The 16,113-nt window shown below is 35.5% G+C and overlaps 1 protein-coding gene across 1 annotated transcript in view; it reads left to right on the top strand.

Moving 5' to 3' along the window:
- The window catches only part of VPS50 (VPS50 subunit of EARP/GARPII complex), a 124,030-nt gene that overhangs the window by 76,866 nt on the left and 31,051 nt on the right, over positions 1-16,113 (top strand). Inside the window, 3 exon segments of the mRNA XM_008686241.2 lie at positions 2,878-3,054; positions 5,888-6,006; positions 7,891-7,997. Coding sequence (XP_008684463.2) covers positions 2,878-3,054; positions 5,888-6,006; positions 7,891-7,997 — 403 coding nt within the window.

The following is a 16,113-nucleotide window of genomic DNA, read 5'->3' as shown; positions in this document are numbered from 1 at the left end:
TATTAAAAAATCATTTATAAAATCATTAAATTAAAAAATGGCTCCTTTCCTTCCTTGCTTAAAAGTGAGTAATAGCCAGTCTCTTTTATAAGAGTGATCCTTTTATGGATGTCAAAATCTGTCTCTTTTTACAAATTCAGTTTATATACTTCAGGAAAACTCTTTTGCCTAATCTTTTTCTTTTAATTTCAGAAAGAGATCTGCTTTATTTAAATTTTGCAGAAAATTGATCAGTTGTATTTTGATGGTCTTTAATGAAAAAGCTTATAGTCGCAGAATGCTTGTGATTTCTTGTTTGTTTGTCATTTCTCAAAGGAACTAGTAGGCTCTTACTTTATGTTGCAACTCATAAATGTGCCTGTAGTGAGACAATGCCTCAGAAATAAAAGAGGCACTTTAACAAAAAATACTCTTAACTTTTATTAGTTAACTGATTCCTTGAATCCTCACAGAATATGTAATCTGTGAAAATATTAACTGATTCTTTTTCCCTTGGTTGAAACACATTGTAGATAAACACTCCTTGTGTGATAGGTGGTGTCCTACAAATACCAAATGTCAAAACACAATGTATAAACTTAGGTCCCTATATAGAAGGTCCAGTATGTTCAGATTTTGCCTTTGGAAGGAATAGCTTTCTAGAAGCAACTTTCTTATTCTAGATAAATGTAAAGAATACATGATTAAAAGTTTTTAATAGAGATAGTCTTTGTGCTTATATTGTATAGTAGCTTACTTATCCATTCTATTATATTCCTTTCCTAATGTGGAGATATTAAATACAGTGAAACATGTTGATTAATAAATGCTTTAGAGACAGCAAAATTAACATTGATTTTAACATTGTTTTAGAATTCTTTTTTTTAAATATTTATTTATTTATTTTAGAGAGAGAGAGAGAGCTAGCGTGCATGGGGCCTGGGTGGGGGGGCGGGTGGAGAGGCAGAGGGAGAAGGGGAGAGAAACTCAAGCAGACTCCACACTAAGCTTGGACCCTGACCCAGGGCTCAGTCTCACAACCCCAAGATCACAACCTGAGCTGAAACCAAGAATTGGATGTTGGCACCCCAACATTATTTTAGAATTCTTAAGTAAGATGATTCCTTAACATTATTTAGAGTTCTAACATTGATTTTAGGATCCCTATAATAATTTTATTTGAATTTTTATTTAATCATCAAATTACGTATGAGCACATATACTTGGTATAACTATCAAACAATTTCTTACAAGGTACATTTGAAATATTTCCATCCAAGTGAGCATTATCTCCTGTAAAGTAGTTACCTTGAATTTCTAGTTATGCAAGGTGGAGAAAGATCTACTGTACAAGATTTCGCCTATAGTTAACGATACCATATTATGCACTTAACAGTTTTTTAAGAGAGTAGACCCCAGGGCGCCTGGCTGGCTCAGTCATTGGAGTATGCAACTCTTGATCTTGGGGTGGTGGGTTCCAGCCCCATGTTGGATGTGGAGATTACTTAAAAATAAAATCTTTTTTTTTTTTTTAAAGGGTAAATCCCATGTTAAGTGTTCTAACAACAATTTTAAAAAGTATTGAAAACTATTCACAACTGAGACAGTGTTCTCTTGACACATGTATTCCTATAGATTCGGTTTAAAAAAATCATTAACTTATAGTTCACCCCTTGTTTAGAATCATAAAAATAATGGCATCATTTTTGAGCATTATGATGGATGTGATTTAATGTGTAGCTGCAATTTAAAAATAAACACATCATTTGGAACTTAACAAACGTGTAATTTTTAAGATTATCTTTGACTATGAAAGATTTTAAATTTGAGATTAATATTAAAAAGATTAAAAGGTGTAAGAAAAATGTGTACCAAATTTTTGTGAAAAATCATCAAGAGTTTTGTAATTCAAAGGAACTTTATTTATTTATTTTTAAATATTTTATTTATTTGACAGAGAGAGTACAAGCAGGGGGGAGCTGCAGGCAGAGGGAGAAAGAGAAGCAGGCTCCTCACTATGGGGCTCCATCCCAGAACCCTGAGATCATGACCTTAGCTGAAGGCAGACGGTTAACTGAGCCACCCAGGCGCCCTTCAAAGGAACTTTAGAGATTATTCCATCTCTTCCACTAATGAGCAGTGTGATCTTGAACTTGGCACAGAATCCCTCTGGACTACCTTGGCTTCCTCATCTGGGAACAGCTCTTTGGTTTTAGCATTGTGGTTCTTGTACTAGAGGTTGACTGTCTCCCTTAATTCATGAAGAAATTGAGGCACAGAGAAGCCAGGTGACATTCCTAACATTATATAGGAAATTAGTGGATTAATGGCAGACTTTAGATCTAGAAGACATATCATCTGACCTCAGCATGTGTGTTTGTGTTGTCTACTTCTAGGTGTATGAAGAAAAAGAAATGAAGGTTGATAGACATCAATATAACAAGGAAAGATTCTGATGTGTTTTTACAGAGTACCTTAAATGGTGCAAACATATAATTAATTATTATTAACAGTGATTAATTTTTATTGTGGCCTTTTTATTGCCTAAAACCATATTCTGGTGGGTCTTTGATGCTATGCTAAAAATTTTAGATTATTCATATTTAAGTTATTTTCAAAAATTTTCTGTGCAGTTCCATAAACTAAGCCAAAAGTAGCTTGATGCAGATAATAATTTTCAAAGTGATATCAGCAACTGAGTTGTTTTTAGGGAAACCTTTGAGCACATATTTTCAAGTTTGTGCTTTCAGACAACTACCAAGATTTAAAAGTGAATGACCTGAAGAGTCAGGATTAATTTTTTTTTCACTAACTCTACATTTATATTGATGGAATGCTATGTACTTGAATTTTATTGTTGTTGCTAAAAGGTATCTCACTCCTTTTTTTAATGTCTAGGAATTTAAATTCATGGAACAGTCTCGTTCCCCATCAGTTTCACCTAGTAAGCAACCAGCTTCAACATCCTCAAAAACAGTGACCTTGTTTGAGCAGTACTGTAGTGATGGGAATCCATTTGAAATCCAGGCTAACCACAAAGATGAAGAAACAGAAGATGTCCTGGCTTCTAATGGGGTATGTAGTATTCTATTGTGGAACATAAGTGAGATTTTCTTATTGAAAAGTGTTCTACCCAGTGAGCAAGGTAATTAGCTAGATTTATTTATCCATTTACTACCCACCTTCCTACCTATATGCTTATATACCTGTGATACCACTTGTACAGTAACGGCTTTACAGCATGCTTTGTTGAAAATGTCGTTTTGAAAAATACGTTTTGCCTTTACTTTGTTCTCTTATTAGATTGCTCTATGTTCTTAACTAGATTACTAAATCGGTAGGAGTATAGTTTCTTCACTGCATATTTCTGTGATTTGTTGGATAGATGGATGAGGGAATAGATCATCTGCACTTAGTTCTCAACTCCACTCTTAGGCATCCAGATCATTTTGTTCCATGTCCCTTTATCGGAGAGAGAGTAACGTCTTGCCTGGTTACCCACGAGGGATATTTTTAGGATTTAGAAGTACAATGTTTTAACACTTTGAGCAGCTCAAAAAACATAGTATAAACCACAGGTTGTGTGAGTTAATGGAAAGGATTTGGAGGCAGTTGAATGAGTCACCTTTATTAACTCTGTGGCCCTTGGCAACTTATTTTAACTCTGTGACCCTCAGTTTTCTTATATTTACAATGAGTGAACGTTTACTCCACAGTTATCTGTGTTTTTACAATATTTAATTTGGATAGGTCCTTCTGGTCTTCATGATTTCCAGGGTACCCTGTATGATTTTACTTTAGATTTGATGAAGCTGAAGTGAAAGCTGTTCAGATTTGATGAAAATCTGTTGAATTTGTGTATGTATTTTAGTTTTGGCATTTTCTTTTTTGCTTGGTCAAGATAAAATTTTTAAAAAATTGTCATGAAAGTATATCATTGTCATATTTTATCATGAATTAGAAATTATTTCATAGTAAGCCATATTTACAAATATAATTTAGTGATTCTTAGTGATACTTTGCCTCTCTAAAGTAGACTAAACTGCAAGGGATTTAAAGTCTTTTCAATATTTTTGAAATAATATATCCCTCTGTACTGGTAGTTTGCTAATTTAAATCTCATAGCATTCGATTCTCTTTATTCATGCCAGTTGTGTTCTATAAAGTCCCTTTGAACACTGAATTAGCAAATGCAGAACCATTGTTCCTAAGTGAAATACAGGATTAAGTTCCTATGAGCCTTTGATCACAACATTTTCATCAACTGATCATTGTATAACCTTGTTTTATGTGTGTTTTTGCTTGAAGACATCTAAGTTAATATATAGTATTGAACCTTGAACTCACAGCCAATGGCATTAGAATTCTAGCCTGAATGAAGCTTATCTAACACATGTATTTTTGCCATAAGACATATTACAGTCTTGCACTTAGGAACACTAGGTAGAATTTTAGTCCTACACTTGGGAGCCTTTCTAAACAGGGAAACCACCAGCAAAAAGTACAAATATTTTTTTAAATGTGACACTGGACTGTGACAAGGATATTTAAGTAGGAAAGCTGAAGCAAGAAGGTAGAGCGTCACCTTGTTTGCACTCAGCTAGGAATGTGCGTGTTAGATAACTCAAAAGTTGCTCCATACTCTGTACATATCCATGATTGACTGTGAAAGTGTCATGAAATATTAATGTTGGGGTTACAAATAATATTTAGCAAGTATGGAAATTTGCAAATACAGAATCCTCAAGAATAAGGATCTCTTGTACTGTGGAATTATGAAGCTCTTTGTTAAAAACCAGGAGAGCTTGGTTTGTGTGGATCCTGTTTCTGAATGTTATCAAGATCACAGTGTGTACAAGTGGATGAGAATGCCTGGAATGCTCATTTGCAGTTATTAATGTGTGATCTAATCTTTCCAGGTACCGCATAAGTCCTTGAGAGTCAGGGTCCACATCTAACTACGACCTGTCACACTGCTTTAAGCTCTCAAAAAATGGTTTTTGTATTAGGAGACTAACTTCTTTTCACGTCTTCATGACATGGCTCCTCAACTGGCATATGGGATAAAGCTTTGTTATAGAATTGTTCTGAAGATTCAGTGAGAAAATTTATGAAAGCACTTAGCACTTAACATTAGCAAAACACTTAGCCATGATTTAATCATATTAATTTATAATATTAAGCAATAATGCTGCTGCTGCTTTCTTTCCTGTGCATGGACTCCACTGTCCCCTGGCACGGGGCCATGTTGCCATGAAGATGATGACAGAGTTAGGAAGGCAATCTTCCTCTCAAGAGGAAATATGCCATTTTCATCCTTGCTCTCAGTAGTCCCTCAGTGCTCAGTATAATTTTCTAAGGCTCCCTTGGAATTAAATCTCATCATAATGAATTAGGACATTGACATGTGTGTTTTAAGAGTTTATTACACTGAATTAACATTTCAACGGTACCAGAATTGTATACTCAGCCTCTTTACAGTGAATTAGCAAAATGGAAGTAAGTATGATGAAACCACTTGGAGGAAGAGAAGATTTTTTGTTGTTGTTGGGGTTTTTTTGGTCAAATGTACACTCTTTTTCATCTCCGAAAGGCCCAGCACAATGTTTATGTTTGTTTGTTTGTTTTCTTTACATGGAGATTTGATTTTTGGGGGAGACATTTAGAAGCTTTTGTAGGCATAAAATGTTTGTATTTTATTTTCCTTTTTTTCTTTTGAGCTGGTTAAGATGGATGAAGAAGAAGAAAATGGAAAGTTAATATTCTTGATGGCAAAATTAGAAATGAGTTATTAAGAACTTTCTTCCCTAAACTATTTCTTAAAAATTGGATACTCTTATTGTGTTGAAAGACTCCAAGAAAGGTTGGCTGTTCATACTCATTGTTGAATATACTGTGTTTTCTCCAGTATGAATCTGATGAACAAGAAAAAAGTGCCTATCAGGAGTATGACAGTGACAGTGACGTTCCTGAGGAGCTGAAACGAGATTATGTGGATGAGCAAACAGGTGATGCACCTGTGAAAAGGTAATTGTTCTTAGATCGAATGGTATTTCGTATTTTATATTTTGCACTTAAATAAAGGATTTCCTTTAAAGGCTAGGAAAAAAACAAAAATTAAATATTTCTGTAGCTTTTGATGTCATGTGACAGGAGTCAGCATGTTTTAAAATGATTCCTGAAAGGTTGAAAATGTAGTTTTTTGATATTGGGCATAATCAAAGAGCTCTTAATTTAGAGAGCAGTGGTTTTTGCATAAAAACAAACTTGCGATTTATAAAACCAATACTGCCTTTGGAGGCAATTCCTGCTTCGCATAGGTTAGAAAACCTCAAGGAAGAAAGTAGTTACTTGTTTTGTATGTGGAATTCCTGCCTCAGTCTAGTAAATACAGAGTCTCCACTCATCTTTCCAAGGCCAATTACATTTACTCTTTGGGCCTCCTGTTAAGGTTCCTTCTGTTGTTTTGTTTCTGTGATAAATTGTCCTCTTCAAAAACTATGATCATTATGTAAGAATTTTTTGTCACCTTCTCCCTGTTAAATGGCCCTTATATGCAAGTGAGTTAATTTCATCACTAAGTATTAGACATTTAGTGACCACAAATATACTTAATTTTTAATGAGAGACTTAAGTACATTTTGCCCTACCTTTTACTCCCAAAGTACCTAGTTAGTACCTATTTAATTTGAAACCCTGATTGATATAATCTCCCTCCTCAAAAATGAGCAACTCATGTGATTGTAGATATTTGAACTGGGAAAAACTGTTTCTATTGGTTTTCATGTATGTGTGATGTTTAAATCCATCTACGGTCCATTATGAACAGAACAGAACTGTTTTGTTGGAGTTCTTCATTGGAAGTTTTGGGTATATTTTGGCTGAAAGAAAAGCTCTAACTTAAATGAACATGTAAGATAGTGTCTGCCAGTATATGTGTATATATTTGCATTTTTGGTAAGGTTATGCAGACAGTTACTCTCCTAAACTGTCATAACTTACCACTAAGAACTATGAATAATATAAACACAAACTGCATTCAACCAATTAGTATCAATTCCTACTTCAAAGTGTCTCTTGAATTTATCAAAATTTCTTGTATTTCACTGCTACCATCTAGATTTATGCAAAAATCATCTCTGTGCCAGATTATTGACTCAGCCACCTTACCTTGGCTTTCTGTCTCCAGTTTTGCCCCCTCCTAATCCCTCTTGGATACAAATTTAGATTTTTTTTTTCTCATATACAAATTTGTTCATGTCATTTTCCTGGTTAAAATTTGCGTTCAGGGTTAGGTTCGTACTCTTTAGATTTGATTGCCTTCAGTGGTCTGGCCTTCCCTTACCTTTTTTCATGTCACTTTTCCCTCAGCCCACTCATTCTCCGTGTGAACTCTTTGTGCTTCTCTCAGTACCCTCGCTTCTACCTCTGACCTTATTATGTATTGTCCCCCTTTTTTTATGTACTTACCATATAACTTCAATTTTTTTCTTTGAACCTGGTGTCGTCCCCAAACCCAGACTCTATCCTCTTCCCTTATACTTTAGATATTAGAGATTCTAAGGAGGGTATTTTTTCATATTTATAAGTCTGAAATCAGGATACTTGGTACATTTGATATATAATCTCCCTGGAACATCTGTTCTTTTTAAAATGACATAGCTTCTTTTAATGGTTGATAATGAATGTCTTAGAATCAAAGAAATACACTATAGTACTTTATTTCTTTGCTTATGAATTTCTCTTCCCCTCTGGACTTGTAAGCTCTATAATTGCTGTATCCCCACCTGACACATGGTAACAGTTTCAGTAACTAATTCGTGAATGAAGGATAGATGCTAATCAGAATAACTTACTGATTTACTAGTTGACAACCCTAATTGCAACTCTGTTTTGTTTTTCCATATTAAGCATTTCTAGAGAAACTCTAAAAAGCAGGAAGAAGTCAGATTATAGTCTAAATAAAGTGAATGCACCCATCTTAACAAATACAACATTGAATGTAATAAGACTTGTTGGTAAGTAGTCACCTTTTTAAAAAAACATTATTAGTTAAATTAGTCTACTTTGTTACTTTATTGGGGTTTTCATTGTACACTCCAGTGCGCACCACTAGGAAGGTTTTAAGATTGTGATATGTCAGTGCTTTCTCATCATAATTGTTCAAATAGAATAATACTAACATTAATGTTAGTTTTTCTTTTTTCAGTTAACTACTTAGTATTTGTGTCTTCTGCTTTTTCTAAAATATTCCAATTAATTGAGATGTAGTGAAAAATCCTCTATGTGAGTTGGAGGTATATGTAGGATGACGATAGTACCCATTTTACATTTACACAATATTTTGTGCTTAATTGTTTCATTGATCTTCACAATCTTCCTGTCAGATAGGCAGAGTGAATAGTGATTCTCTGGCATTTTCAGACACAAGAGTTCTACAAGCTAAATGTTCACACCATAGGAAGAGTTGTTCTTATTACAGATAAGACCTTTATTGATGATTTTGTAGAAGGCAAATAACATGAAGAAATGCCATTTAAAATATTTAAGTTTGAAGATGATGTGGAATTTTTAATGTCAGTATTTCAGCATTTTATATGCCATCTTAACCTTTATATCTCACAAGTCAGTCTGTACATTTGACAAATAAGTTATAGAGATATCTTCTCAAATTAATTAAGTCATCTATACTAGTCAGGAATTTTAATGTGCTTTATAAAAAAAAAAATCTCTGTATTCTGTTTATATGGAGATGATAATGTCCTGCTGCCTAGTTTGATTACTCTTGGCTCTGATAAAATGGTCTGTGTTCTTGAAGATAATTTCTAAATTTCATTAATGAACAGGGTAAAGTAGACAAAATGCTTCTTAGAAGCCCCACTTTCTTTAGGAAAAATAGTGGAAAAGAAGTAATGAGTTGGGAGGAAAAGAAAAAATATACATTATGATGACACACAGAAAAATGACAGATTCTAAAAAGTGTTTTTTGGCTGATCATTGCCAGGGAAATTAACTTTTCTTCTTTAACCAAGAGAGCTAACTGAACATAACATCATGAGTTACTGTATGGAATTTATAGAACCGCAACTGGAAGGGTTCTGAGAGTTCATCTGGTATAAATTCCTATAGAACTAGGATTTCTTTATCTAATGCCCCTAAGTTGCGATGGCCAACTAATCTTTGTTTCATGTCTCACAGTCCCTGGATAGATATTATTTTGCAAGACTGTTCATTTCACTCGCTATTAGACTGATTTAATTGGTAGAAATCTCCTCCTTATGATAAACCAGAATTTCTTTTTCTCTGTAATTCTGTCTGTTGGTCTTAGTTATACCTTTAAAAGCAAAAAGAGTAAATCTATACTTTTTTCTCCTATTCTCCCTGTGATCACTTTTTAGGTATGGGCGGTAGTTATACTGTCCTTCTTCCCTTATGCTCCCCCAGTTCATTCTTCAGGGTCACTGTGCTCATTATCCTTAAGTGGTTCTTACTGATAAATGTTTTAAAATCCTGGTCATCCTCCTCAGCCTTTTGGACCCACTGTAGTTTTTGGTTTCTGAACACACTGCTTGGGATGTAGTTTAATGAATTCATCTTTTGCCTGGTTATGTTGAAGGAACAAACCACCCTAGCACGTGAGTGGCTCTCAACCACAAAAGTTTACATGATGCTTATTGGCTCCTGATCACCTTAGTTCTGTTCCATGTGTCATTCTGAGATGCAGGCTGAAAAAATAGCACTAGTTTGGAACACGGGGAAAAGAGCAAGAGCCGAACCGTGCTATGACTCTTAAGGCTTCTGCTCTGATGTGGCACCCTGACTTCCTCTGCTGTAAGTCCCTGGCCATGGCAAGTCGGGCTTGACTATTGGAGAGAGAAGTACACTTCTGCCCCAGGAGGGCACTATAAGTGCAGGGCATTGGACAAGGAGGCATAATCTTTGGGTAGAGATAATGGGGGGAAAATAGTACAATCAACCACATGGAAGTGGTAGTTTATATTTTTTTACCTCACCTAGTTCAAAAAGAGCTAGAGGTCATCATGTCATGTTGCTTTTACTCTAAAAGACATATATTTAGTAGAATCAGATCAAATCAAATCTATAAGGCTAAAACAATATTGAGGAGGGGGAAAATCATGTTTCATTCAGTTAAATGCAGACAACCAATTCAAATCTTCTTGGTAGACATAAAGAAATGAAAAAACAATGCATTCTGCTGTTCATTATGTAAGAAGGGGATCAAATAATGATAGAAATGTGCTATTGGTGCTAAATTCAGAAGTCAGTAACAAATTCTTATCTAAGGATTACTGATTGACATAGTGGACATTGTTTTCTAATAGTGGATTTAAGCAACTGAGAAAAGTTGCGTTCTTATGGGCCTTTGCTGTGTCAACCCTATAAAGCAGAACAGTCCTGAGTAAACCTTACTCAGTGAAGAGATTCTAACCATTGTGATTTCAGCCTTCGCCACCACCAGATGTTTTACTAGAATTGCAATTAGGAAACAATGCCTCATATGCTTTTAATTCTCATGTCTTCCCATTTAGAGCTGGGATTAGGTGCTTCCATTATTCCCTCCAGTAGACTTTTATCCCTACCGCATTCTCTCCCTGGGATGTCTTTATCTTCAATTTGTACATATTCATAAAATAGAACTTTAAGAGAACCACTCGCTAAGGGGTCTCCAACCAGTAAATGCTATTCTATGCCCTGTTATTGCATAGAGGTGCTTGAAGATAATAAACGGGCAGAGGTAATGTCTCTTCTTAAAAAGCCAGAAGTACAGTTGTGTAAATAAGATTGATTAATTTTGGGTGCCTGGGAAGATGAAGGAACTAATTGTTCAATAGTTGGGAGGCACATTTTAGAACATTAAAGGCATATTTAAAATGTCCTTTTCAAGTAGTATTTATTTGGCAGGTAATTAGGAGAGATTAAACAAAAAAGTGTTAATGGGGCTTCCCAGCCCCAGGTGGTACCTAAATCTGTTAGAAAGGCCCAGGGAGCCATTCACAAGTGTAGAGAACTAATCAGAATGCTTGCTTGTATAAAGAGAAAATTCTATCAGCCTGACAATTTCTTGCAGACAGAGGCAGAGAAATTTTAAGGAATGTGTCTCATCACTGAAATAGCCTTGCTATTCAAGGTTCTGTCTCCCAGAGGCAGCTCTCACTTGAGCAGGTATGATAGGTCTGAGAGGAGCAGAAGATAGGTTGCCAGAATCCATGCTTGTAAAAACTGTAGACCTTAGGACAAAATTATTAGTTCAGCAACTGAAAAAAAAATAACACACCAGCACATCATGCATCCAGATTTAACATGAAACCAGAATAGTTATCTTTTAAGAAACTTAATATTTTCTTATGCAATGTTTTAAGGAAAAAAATAATCATTGTTTAATTTAGATTACATTCCAGTATGTCTGTTTCTCTAAAAATACTTATATTTTAGGGGGTGCCTGGGTACCTCAGTCGGTTAAGTGTCTGCTTTTGGCTCAGGTCGTGATCCCAGGGTCCTGGGATCTAGTCCCACATCAGGCTCCCTGCTCGGCGGGGAGTCTGCTTCTCCCTCTTCCTGCTGCTCTGGCAAATAAATAAATAATCTTAAAAACCCCACCTTATATTTTATTTGCCATTTATATGAAATATTTTAAGCAGTTTTAAAACACTTTCTGAGCTGGTTAGCTGTATATACAATATGATATTTTGAGAGAATGATCCAAGAAGTGTCATCCTTCAGTACGATATACAAGAAAATGATATTGGAGATTTGGGGAGGCTGATAGAATATACAAACAATAATAAAAAATAACAGAATACAGTGATAGGATAACAATAAAGTAATAGAATAAAAGCTCTCAAAGAATGGAATAAAAGCTAGGGACTTAGGTAACAGACTTATTAATTTTTTACTCTGGTCCTTACTTCATTGTTCAATGCGTTTTTCTAAATTGTTTGAGCTGAACTGACTTTTCCTTCCTTTCCTTTATGCCTCATTTATAGCATTTCCAGTTCACCTTTCTGTGCTATTTATATCCATTGATGATGTCTCAACCTACTGCACTGTAATAAGAATAATGAACATCCTTTCAGCTTGGATTCTGTTCTTGCTCTTCCCCATCAGATTGTCAGCTCCTACAGATGCAGCATATAGAGCATCCAGCCAAGCACTTTTCACTTTCGTAGGTGCCCAATATACTGGACTGACAAACCTTAGTTTTTAACACCTTGACTATTGGAGAAACATATTTTCCTCCTCTCTTGTCCTGATCCACAGTGGAGGAACACACACTTTCAGCCCCTTCTCTGTACCTGGTATTTACTCCTCTGCGTAGGAGTGGGGCTCACCAATTGAATTTCCCCCGGCCACCTCTCAGGTGGTGATGGCGTGTCTCTCTGTGCCCCCTGCTGATGAGCTCCAGGTTCCTCTTGAAGAACTACAGTTCTCCTCCATGCTGTTCTTTGGTTGGTTTCCCTCTGTGGCTTCTCCCCATGAGTGACTCATGGTCCAGATTTTAGGGTAATAGTTTTAACAGTGCTTCCCTTGTGAAACTCCTCATCAGGTTAGGTTTCTTTTACATAGCATCTAAACTTCTCCATTATTGCGTTCATCATAACCATAATTATTTTAAAATAACAGCAGTAGCTAAGATTTCTTGCTCCCTTGTTATTGGCTATGTAAACACTTTACATGCATTTTCTCATGAATTCTTCATAATACCCTTTTTAATGCACCAAATCTTTAAAGCCCAGAGATAAATAACTTGCCTTAATGTCACACAGCTGCTAACTGGTAGAACCCAGATTGTGCCTAGAACCAGTAAGCTTTTTTCATGCTTCATGATTAGTAGAGGACATCAGGAAAGTTAATTCTTACACCTAGACAAAGTTCAGAGAGGTTACAATATAGGTTGGAAGCAAGAATAAGAACTTCTCACAGATGATCATTTGGAAAGAGATGCTTTTCTCAGTTATCTTAAGGCAGGAGGGGAGGGAAGCTTAGCAGACAAATTCACCAAAGCAAAGCCATTTTGGTTTTAGGCTGAACCTTAACCTAAAAGTCAGTAGGTCATGAAGAATCATAAGATCAGACTCATGGAAAACCGTAAGACCCACTCCCTCTGGCAATAAAAGCCACACAGCCTGGACATTCTTAAAATTGCTTCCTGTGGGTAATTTCATAACTTTAAGATACGGAAAAACTAACTGCCTAGTGTGAATGATAAGCCCAAAGTTAAAGAGTAAACCCCTCCCTACACCATTAGCTAACTTAAATAAAACGTATAAAACCCTTTATTAGAGGCAAAGGGGAGGTCCTCTTCCTCACCTGGGAGAAGAGACTGCTACTTTGTCTATGAAGCAGTTGCCTTCTTATATCTATGCATAATAAATCCTTGTCCCTTCCTCTGGATGGCTTGCTCCTGAATTCTTTCTTACATGAAGCCAAGAGCCCTCTTAGCAAGGGGCCAAGGCCCTCCCTTCTGGGGTGTCGGCCAGCCTGGCATCAATCTGGGTATTAAATAACCTTCCTCCATGTTCTCAAAGCACACTGTGTGTCCACTCATCTCACCTCTCCTCTCTAGGGAACTCTAGAAGGGAAGAAAGGGAAGGTGAAGTGCATCTGAATGAACCACAAGCTAACTTCAGAGCCATGCTTCTACATTTTTATTAAGGTAGTATTTTCACTGTAACACAGTGAATAGTAAAGAAAAGGTCGTGATGAAAAACAGCATTCTCCCACACCAGGTCCCCCTGCCAGCAGCCTACCTGCAGGCAATTTCTTGGTCTGTTTCTGCTTGCCTTTATTCTAGTTAAAATTTCCAGAAAAGGGTGATAAGAGGTACAAGTTTTGAATTCTTGTCAGTCTGAATATATCTGTATTTTCCCATTTCACTGAATGACAATTTAGCTGTATATAGAATTGTAGATTAAACATTATTTTTCCTTAGAACGTTGAAACTTCTAGTGTTCTGTTCATTTTACTGTAGATGAATTTCTTTTCTCTCTCTCCCTGGAAGCTTTTAGTATTTATTCCCTTAATGCTTCGGAATTCTCTGGTGATCTGTCTAGGTGTGAGTTATTTTTCATTAAGTGTGTTGGGTAGTTCATGACCCTTTCAGTCTGAAAGCTCTTGTGCTTCTCAGTTGTGACTACCACTACTATTTATTTGATGATTTCCACCTCCCCATTTTCTCTGCCCTCTTTTTTCTTTGACTTCCTGTTGCTCAAATGTTTAGTCCCTAAGATTGGCCCCTTCCTGTCTCCTGTGTTTTTTCTCCATATTTTTGTCTTTTTGCTGTACCTTCTAGAAGACTTCCTTTTTTAAATTTATTTTCTTTAATTTTTAATGTTAAAGATCACTTCTAAAGTCTTAAAGAGCCCTTCCATATTCTCTGTTTTTCCCTCCCGTATTTTCCTGCTATAGGATTTTACATAATTATTATATTTGTTTAGCTTGAGTAGTTGCCACAGCATGCAAAGCCTAAAACCACGTACTCTGTTCCTTTACAAGAAGGGTTTGCCAACCCTTGGTTTAGAAATTTTTTGAGATTTCTCATTTTCTGTTGATCATACCTACTCACCTTTACCTCCTCATCCCTTTGTCTTCATAGATACAGGCTTAATCCACTGTAAAATTCTTTTAATTCAGTAATTCTGAGGAGGTACATAAGCCTCCTCAGGCCTACCAAGGCCTACTGTGCCCTCTTGAGCTGGCAAGACAGAGTTCTTATTCTTATATGTTTTAATATGTTGGCAGCCTGCTTATCAGTGGCTGCCTTCCTTATATGACCATCTAAGGGACTCTAATTCCTTGTGTCTTAATGCAAAGCCAAGGACATAGTAAGCCCTCAAAAAGTCTTTGTTGAATATTAAATGAATAAATGAATATAAATATGTTTAAAAGTTTTTTTAGAGTGATGGGTTTTATCTAGATTTTTTCTTTTGAATGCAACATTTAAAATAGCTTTTACCTATTAACTCATTTATATATTCTTAAGAATAATTATATGAACAATGGCTAATCTTATTATTAGTAATGGAGAGGAGCTTTGTGTTCTGGATATGTATCAACCCAGATATTTGCATTCTACCTCATTTTACTTATTATCTCTCTTTTTTCTTTTATAGGTTAAAATAGTATAACATAGTATTTTTCCTTTTTTTTCCACAGTGTCACATTATTTTATGTGTGAATAGTTGCAGTTTAAAAACTGCATGTTTGTAGTTGATAAAATATCTGCATAGTGATCCAGAATGTTCTAGGAGCATAATTTTCAAATATTTTTCAATTGTCATTTTTAAAAATGTCTGTGTAAAATAATTATAAAAGATGATTCTGAAACAAAAGACTTGTAAATAAGAGTAAGAATAGAATCTGAGTTGAATGGTTTCTACTTTTGGTGTGTGTATTTCTCTTCCTGACTATCTATTATTTAGAATCATTGCTCATGTAAATTAAGACGGCTGTACAGAGTTCTTAAATAATAAAGAAATGGTTTCGATAGTAGACATTTCCATTAGAGTAAATTTGTCATTTTTTTCTACTGCGGTTAATGTGTTTCTCTTGAGTCATGGTGTCTTCAGTAGTACCAATTTAAAATTTGTAACAGTTGCATTAAGTAGAGTGAGCACCTGAATTATTTGCTCATTTGGAAATTAGGCAAGTGGCCTGTTTTAACATCTGCAGAAGAGCATTTTATATGGATGTGCTCCTTTCTCTTTTATTTCCCATGAAACAGAAACACATTTAGGGATGTGTTATTATTTATTTGATTCAGCCCATCTCCCATGCACCCTTCAAATACATTAACAAGTTTATAAATGCAGAAATTTTGGTTTAAAAAAATTTTTTTGGTAACTGTATCATATGTTTAGAGAAAAGAGAACGTAATATGGGCATCTCCCAAAGGAAGGAATGAGGAGGACATTTTCTTGGCACTTTGAGAGTCTTGAGCTCTTGAGCGATATGGTGATAAAGAAATGTCCTAGGCCTCTGACACAAGACTTCACAGGGCTAGGATTCAGGGGAATAGGAAGTGCCTTCCATGTATCCTTTTTGTTCTTCCTTTTTTACTTTTGCTATGTGTATATAAACTTATGGGGGGAAAAAACCTGCTTTTCTCAAGTACAT

This window comes from Ursus maritimus, unplaced genomic scaffold, assembly GCF_017311325.1.
Source record: "Ursus maritimus isolate PB19 unplaced genomic scaffold, ASM1731132v1 scaffold_3, whole genome shotgun sequence".
Lineage (NCBI taxonomy): Eukaryota > Metazoa > Chordata > Mammalia > Carnivora > Ursidae > Ursus > Ursus maritimus.
This window is presented reverse-complemented; position numbering and strand designations above follow the sequence as displayed.